Source organism: Condylura cristata, unplaced genomic scaffold (genome assembly GCF_000260355.1).
Source record: "Condylura cristata isolate star-nosed mole 26May11 unplaced genomic scaffold, ConCri1.0 scaffold00005, whole genome shotgun sequence".
NCBI classification, from domain to species: Eukaryota; Metazoa; Chordata; class Mammalia; order Eulipotyphla; family Talpidae; genus Condylura; species Condylura cristata.
Window position 1 is genome coordinate 31,399,903 of NW_004567106.1, and position 8,464 is coordinate 31,408,366.

Consider the following 8,464-nt stretch of genomic DNA (forward strand, 5'->3'; position numbering starts at 1 on the left):
GGACTATGGTGGTGGCACACGGGTGATTTGGTGATGGGAAACCCGCGGGGACTACAATCGAAATGGAAAAAAAGAAATGTGCAAAATGATATAAAAATAAACTTTTGTAATAATTTAAAAAAATAAAGAATTTTTGAAATTAATAAAATCTTGTATTAAAAACTCAAAAAAAAAAGAAAACACAATATAATATTTTAACTATCTTAAACACCTTGGAGGATGTCTGCTGATCTCACTACATCCATACAGTAGCATGTTTCACTCAGCCCACACAGTTCTTGGTGTTCACCAGCCCAACATCTTGGGTGGTGACTATCAGAATAAAGTGAGCAAATAATAGATCTACTTTATTGTCATCTAAAGAAAATATGTCATTTACATAGACATGTCTAACGTATAACTGAAAGATATCTAATCTTTAGATAAATCTGAGACCCTGATTTTAGTTTTATGAAACGTAATTTTTTAATATGTTAAAAAATTTGAGTAAATATATCTGATTCAGAAAAACAAGCATTATACCCAAGGTACCAACAAATGATACTTTAATAAGAAGTTAGTTTTCTATTGAAGAAATAATTTGTTAAACAAATGTAATTTAACAGAGATGTGTGTTGTTAACCCCAGATACTTGGTCCCAAAAGATTTCTAGGAATATATTTTATGTAAAATTCCAGTTTATTGATTACTATCTGAGTCATTAACATTCACTATGTCTGATAACCATAAATTGACATGGTGGGTTTCTACTTACTACTCTGAACTGTTCTAACTTTTGGTTGCCTTTGATAAAGAAAGGGCATTCTTTATCACCCGTTCGGTGACCGTACCGTTTACAACGCCAACCTAAAAACAAAGAAAAAGGGATATATTTCTGTAAGATAACAGAGTTTCATTTAATGAAGATAAAGAATTACTAGATCATATTAAAGTTTTTCTTCATTCAGTTCCAATTCTAAAAGCAAAATGAAGTCAGTGGATGAGCATCTAAGAGACTAGAAAAGGAAGAGATGCTACTTCCACAAGTATCCACTAATTTTGTAGCTTTAGGATAAGTATTACCCCACCAGCTAACACTGATAAGCAAATGCAAAAGTACTAGAAAGGGAGAATTTTTAAAAAAAATTGTAGCTTGCTGTATTTTTCAAAGTATAAATCTTTTCTATTAATCAACTGTCTTTGATTCTTTACATATAACTATAAATATTAGAGGAAAAATAGCTTCTTTCTCTGTCACCCACCACACATACCACTCATATTTAGCAAAGTCACAAGTTTTTTTCAAATGGTGACACCATCAAAACCCTGATATGCTTTTCTTGCTGTAAAAGGAAACTGTCCTATTTAAAGAGGTTTCTTTCATTAGGAGCAGCAGAAGGCCTGATAAAGGAACTAAGAGGAGACAGAATAAGAAAATGCATACACACATTCCAGGCCAATAGAAGGCAAAGTACATTCTGGAATTTTAGTGACTATGAACTTAGCATCAGACACTGAGGTGTGGGAAAAATGAAATGGTGAGCAAAGTACAGGAATGGATAAGATGCTTGTTTCTTCTGACAGATGTTTTCATCCACTTAGAATTACTTGGATTTGAGGCAAACAGTAAGTCATAGGAGAATGGTGAGCTAAGTGAGACCCTATGTTTGGACATGAAGCAACTCCAGCTAAGGTCAGGCAGTATGAGGAGGGATTATAGCCACGATGAGCCAGTTTTCCTCTATGTTGGCAACTACTGAAAATATGCAGTAGATGGGAAAGAAAATGCATCAAGAATGGCCAGATGAGAACCTCTACGAAAACACTGAAAATAGTTGCAAATTGTCCTAAATCAAATAATCTAGAAAAGGACTTAAATAACAAAAAGGAACACCAAAAAGCCCTTGGTGGGAAGGTAAAACTGGTTTCCAGAACATTTTGTATAAAATATCCAGCTTCACCCAAAAAATGCAAATTCACAGAATAAAGTAAGTCCAAATATTGAATTTACTAAGCAAAGGCTTTAAGTCATCTTTTATAAATATGTTCAAAGAGCTAATTAAAACTATGTATATGGAATTAAAGAAAAGTATGAAAATGTTGTACCACCAAGAGATTATCAATAAAGACTTGTAAATTATAAAAAAGCATTAAAAATAAATACCTGCAATGAAGACAATAATCAAAATGAAAAATGAACTATCGTGTTTTAACAGCAAATTTAAAGACTGCCAGACAAAGAGCAGGCAAACTTAAAGACAGGTCACAATTAAGATTATCCAGTCTGAGAAACAGAAAGAAAAAATGAAGAAAACTGACCATTCTCAGGGACCCGTGGGATACCAGAGCATTCACACACTGAATTTCACCGCATACACATAATGAAACCTCAGAACAGAAGTACGACAGCATGCAGAATAGATGTCTGAAAAAAAAAATAGTGGCCAAAAACTTCCCAAATTTGATTAAAAACATTAATCACAGAAAATTAAATCAGAGAAGTGAAGACACTTCGTCAGCTGGGATTTGTAAAATGTATGCCCTGGCGGTGTCACTTGAAGCTCCGGACTCACACTGCATAACTTTGACTTCTTTCCCCAGCGGCATCCAGAGCCCTTTGGTTGGTGCATGGGCCAGAAACTCCCTGGCGTGCTCATTGCCTGGTACATCTGGTATGCAGTCTTCTGGCTTGGTCTCGTCTTCCTAAAGAAAGGAAACACCGTGAAAACAGTATGACAAAATGCACTGACATTCTTTCTCCTGCTCAGAACACCGCATCATCTGCTTTCTCAGGGACTGGAGATCCCAATGTCACACCATGAGTTTTCCTCACAAGAACTGGGGGGAGAAAACCACATTATACCAAATAGAAAAAAATGTTAGTAATTTTACCAGAAAAACTATATCACAAACAAAAGTTATTCTTAGTCACTACTGAAGCAAAACAGAAATATATTCTTCATAAAAACACTCTCTCTCTCTACATATTTATATATATACACTATATATATATATAATATACTCTGTACATCTATACATATACAGCTCTCTCTATATATACACATACACATATCTAAACCTCTTTTTTTTAATTGAAAGCTACCGAGCAGAAAACATTGTTTTAGCTTTCTTAAAGTCTCACTCTCTAGAAAGATACACTCGTGTGTCTTCATCTATTAATCTCTGAGCTGATGACACTCAGGAGGCCAGTCCAGGGAGAGTTGGAGCAGGAACAGAGCTTGGAGAAGATGCAGTCACAACTGAGAGAAGGGGGGAGTCGCTAAGATCTCTCAGGTGCTGGAGGCTTCTTAGGGTCACCTTTCTATGAATGCACAAGCTGTGGCTGCCTGGCATCTGCAGGGAAGATCAGGGTGATCGTGAAGGGTCTTCAAAACCTTTTGCAACTGTTGTTCATAACAACTTGGTGTGCTTGAGCACTCAGTTAATTATGTCAAAGAAGATAACCATATGCACAAACTTCACACTGACCTTGATAAGCCCAGGAGGAGGTTTTTCGTAACTAGAAAGGAGAAAAAAAAAAACAACAACCCATCATCAACCACATTAAAAGGAACATGATATATTGTACTGAGCAAGCACAACTTCAGGCCAAAATTGAAACAATATTTTCAGTAAAAAATTTGCAACACTACATTATGTCTAAAATAGTTAACAAACGTGCCCAGCAGTCAGACACCACTTACAAATTAATGCTATACCACATCCTACTGAGATCTAGAACTTAAAATCCGTGAAAAAATGTGGCACCAGAACTTTATTTTTAGAAAAAGGGAAAGCTAGAGGCTGCAGAAAAATGAGGTAAGTATATTAAAAATATACCTGTATATAGGTAAGTGTATATAAAAATATGAGCTAATTTTGGTTCCCAAGTGTCAGTGTGATGTAGGTTATTTGCTCAGCATTAGAGAGATGCTCAGGGGGAAGGAACGAAGCTGGAGGTGAAGGCGCTCTGTCCCTGAGTTTACCAGAATCATTCAATCCAGGATCCTCCCAACATGCCCCACCTGCAGAGCTGGCTCAGTGCTTCACAGCTCTTTGTCCTTCATGCCTGTATTGACCTTGTTGCACCTACATCCTATGTCTAGCAGACAGGCACCATTCAGTGAAGAATGCCATTAGATTATGTCCTTGAGGGGCCGTGTGGGAACCTGTTTCCTTTCACTAAGAGCTCTCTGACTCCTGGACTTCTGAGGATACAAATCAGGCTTGATTCTCAGGTAATTTTTATTTGCACACTCTGTTGAAACTATTAGAAAAGATGCCTGGACTCCAAATCTGGAAAAATAGGCACCAAAGGCTCTTATTCATTTTTAAACACAGACACACTCCTGGCTATTCAACAGGTAGCATTGATGCTTGGCTTTTAATCACAAATGCCTAAGGGAACAAAAACAAAATAAAAATGAAAAAAGATGTAGATAACTGACCATCCCTGCTCTATTCAATGACTCTACAAGGAACATTTTATTGAGGATGTCTGGATACTGAAAATTGGTTTAAAATTGTGTCTTGACTCCAGAAGTTTGGAAATGTGACATCTCAATTTGCTACGCCAAGATAGTAAGAAGGGTGACTACTTTTATGGGTCTTCTATTATAAAAATATATTACTTTGATCATCAAAAACATTAATACTAAAAGAGTGAATTAAATATTGATATGGACAATCTTCTAAGTTTAAACAATCTTTATTTAAGGAGCGGGAGTAGGGGGACCCTCCTTGGTGGCATAGCGGTTTGAAGCACTGTACTGTGAAGCTACTAGCAGCCACGCCATGAGTTCGATCCCCAGCCAGGGAGCTAACCCACATGGCGTGGCAGACCTCTCCTGACTGGCTGCCCGCTGCTCCCCTCAGCAATGTATCTCACTGGTTCTGCATGTTCTGCTCCCTGCTCTGTCTCGGGTGAATCCTCTAACCTCCCAACACCTTTGGCCTGTACCCCAGCTCTTGTATGCATAAATAAATAAATCTTAAAAAAAAAAATGAAGGGAGTAGGGAGCCACAGTATATAACTGGTATGTGTCTATTTGTATCTCTGGGAACATGAGTCTATATATGGCCATTTACATATATATATACATATTTATGTGCACAGACTGTCCCCAGGAAGGATACCTCAGAAACCAGTTGCATGCTTGCTTCTATAGAAGGGAACTAGGATCATAAATGGGAGTTTTATTTTTCCTTTCTATCCACATATGTACACATGTATTAATCTAAAAAAAATACTTCATAGGCCATCTCTGGTAGTGCAACGGGTTAGGATGAAGCAATGTAAGCTAGCCGCAGCCGCTTCAGTGTGAGTTAACACGGGGACAGCTGCCGACATATGTGAAAAATGATTGCCAGTTTGAAGGCAACCGGCTAGTGGTCAGGAAAGTTCTGCCTCACCATGTGGGACCCCTCCCCCGCCGGAAATTGAACTTATGCTGCAGACAGCCTCATAGTGCTGTCCTTGAACCCAATGCACCACCAGGGAGGTCCCTGTTCATTTTACTTTTGTTGCATTTCATCAGCTTTTTGTGGCTCTTTGTGATCAGTCCTTTATCATTAGTACTGTGTGCAAAATTTTTCTGCCAATCACTGGGATGTCTCTTTGTTTTGGTTAATGTCTCTTTTGTTGTACAGAAGCTCTTTAATTTGATGTAGTCCCAGATGTTTATCCTTTCCTTCACTATCTTTGCTTTGGGCAATGTATTTTTAAAGATGTTACTGACTTCTTTAAAGAAGTTTGACTTCTAAAGCTAGTTACAGAAGAAAAAAAATCTTCAGAAAGAATTTGAAGGTCATTAGTCTAGCGTTTAAGTCCCCTATAGGACTATAAAACTATAGGACTATAAAGCACTATAAGAGTATAATGTTTTGCCAGTATTTTCTTCTATATATTTTATGGGTTCAGGTCTTATGTCTAGTTCCTTAATCCATTTTGAGTTGATTTAGCAAAAATTATAATGCAACTATATTGGATGGGTGGAGAATTAAATCCTTATGTAATATGACAAGAAATTAATAATGTCTATAATTACTGAGTGAAAGAAAGCATATAATTTATAAACATGCAATTTATAAGAAGAAAAAACTAGAACAGTTTGCACATGGAAGCCGTGGCCTTATTTGGAGAATCAGGAGGATTGTATAGGGAATATGAGGTTAAAGGAACAGTTGGGTAAACCCAATGCTGTAGTATTTTTACTAAAATATTTGATTTTTTTTTAAAGATTTATTTATTTATTCATACAGAACTGGGGTACAGGCCAGAGATGCAGAGGGTGAGAGGATTCACCAGAGACAGAACAGGGAGCAGAACAGGCAGATCAACAAAGTACACTGCTGAGGGGAGCAGTGGGCAGGTCAGGAGAGGTCTGCCACACCATGTGGATCTCCTCCAGGGCAAGCGGGAATCGAACTCATGCAGAAGCGGCTTTAGATTCTCAGTGCTGTGCTTTAACCCGCTGCGCCACCAGGAAGGGCCCAATATTTGATTTTTTAAACAAGTGTCACTCTGGTCTGAATAAAAATTAATTTAAAAATCTAGCAATCATGGCAATGGCCTCATCAGTTTTACATCTGTGAAGGCACAAAATCCCTCTGGTCAGTTTCAGATACCTCAGTTTAGTTCTCCTTTTGCTAGTGAACAGGTCAGTGGCTTAACCACAGAACCTCTACTTCCTTACCTAAAAGAAGGCACCATATGTTTTTTGTCAGTGAAAAAGCTGTGTTAGCTACAAAATAAATCGTATTAACCACCTCTTGGCAGCCTATAATTAAAAAATACTTGCTGGGTTAGCTGAAGCTTCCTGAGCTTAAACTAGAGAGAGGTTTTTGAACATGTGCTTGTGTAAGAGACAGCTCACTGAAGGGGCTGGGCAGTGGATGTCAACACTGTAGGGCTTGTATCTTGCAAACACTGCCCCATGGTAGGTTAAATTCAGGTAAGGGCCACAGGGAAACGGGCAGACCAGGCTTTGACAAGTTGTGTCAAAGTTCCCAGAGGTTTATGAAGAATTTGATCCCTTTCTTTGCAAGATGGCCTTTGCGTAAGTAACGATATATTCCCCCAAAAGAAGCAAATTAGAAAAGTTTGGCTTCTAAAGCTAATTGCAGGGGAAAAAAAAATCTTCGGAAAGAATACAAAGATCATTAGTCTAGCTTCCCACCCAACGTTTAAGTCTCCTTTACAATCTGCCCTTCTCCCTATGGAGCTGGGAAAGCACAAGTGCTTCCTGTCAATAACATACAAACTATCCTACTATACTTAGAACTAAACAGAACCAAGCAAAATTAAGTTCTAACTACCCTTGTTCTCGTGATTAACTTTTTAAAAGATTTATTTATGCATACAGAACTGGGGTACAGGCCAGAGGTGCAGAGGCGGTGAGAGGATTCACCAGAGACAGAGTGGGGAACAGAACAGGCCCACTGATGTAGTATGCTATTGAGGAGAGTAGCAGGCAGGTCAGGAGAGGTCTGCTGCACCATGTAGCAGCAGGCAGGCAGGGAACTCACGCTGAAGTGGCTTCAGCTTCTCAGCTTCTCTTGTGCTTTAACCCGCTGAGCCATCAGGGAGGGCCCCCAGTGATTAACTTATAACTAGCAACAAATATATTTTTCTCCAACTGCATTCCCAGAAACCTTAAAACTGATTGTGTTACATCTCTAACAAAAATTGTCCCTTCCAGGTTGATAACACTGAGGGCAAACACTTGAGGGTCAGAGTTTGTTAGGCCAGGAAGGAGTTGTCACTCCCCGAAGCACTGTGACTCAGGGTGCCTACCTACTGGCCCTTGAATCCTGGGGCCTGGGAGTGACTCCCTTATACTCCCTCCTGGACCAACACCTCCTAACTCTCCTGCCCCCACATATAACCCCAGCAGTCCCACCTTTCAGGGAGCGGGATTTAGAGTGTCAGCACTCCAACTCCTCTTGTGGCCACTTTAAGTAAACTTCTTTGTGAAAAAGAGTCTAGTGGTGCAGTCTGGCTTTCTGAGCTGGAGGACCTGATTTGCTTGCTTCCAAAACCATGCACACCAACAAGCATCTATTGCTATGACTCTGCTTCCTGTTAGGTCGAACTGAGCAACAAGAATCTATGACTGTCACATTGCTTCTCTTTTAGAGCGGAACCTGGTCTTTTTCTAGATCCCACCTTAATCCTGTTGCCATCTGCCCTCACCTCCACCTGACAGCCACCTTTCCAATATTTAGGGGCAGCTCCTTGGCCTCGCCTTCCATTTCTCAGCACACTACCGTCCCAGGACCTGGCTTTTCTCTCCTTCTCAACAGCAGCGGATGAAAAGAAACGGCTGTGTCGGACCCAGTTCACCGAGGACCCTTTGAGTGAAAAGTGGGAAAAAGACCCAGGCGCTCTCGCACGCATCTGACCCCCACATTCTAACTGGAGGTCCACACGGCCCTCGCAGCCCAGGGACTAAAAATCGTCGCCTCGGGGGCGCCCCGCCGCGTG

General features: G+C 39.6%; 1 protein-coding gene across 1 annotated transcript in view; it reads right to left on the reverse strand.

The window, feature by feature from the left end:
• The window catches only part of LOC101630277 (retinitis pigmentosa 9 protein-like), an 11,254-nt gene extending 3,022 nt beyond the window's left edge, over positions 1 to 8,232 (reverse strand). Inside the window, exons 1-4 of the mRNA XM_012720755.1 lie at positions 8,174 to 8,232; positions 3,469 to 3,499; positions 2,553 to 2,682; positions 755 to 846 (exon numbers count right to left, since the gene is read on the reverse strand). Of these exons, the coding sequence (XP_012576209.1) occupies positions 755 to 846; positions 2,553 to 2,682; positions 3,469 to 3,499; positions 8,174 to 8,232 (312 nt within the window). The remainder of the gene's footprint in view (positions 1 to 754; positions 847 to 2,552; positions 2,683 to 3,468; positions 3,500 to 8,173) is intronic.
• Positions 8,233 to 8,464: the final 232 nt, after the last annotated feature.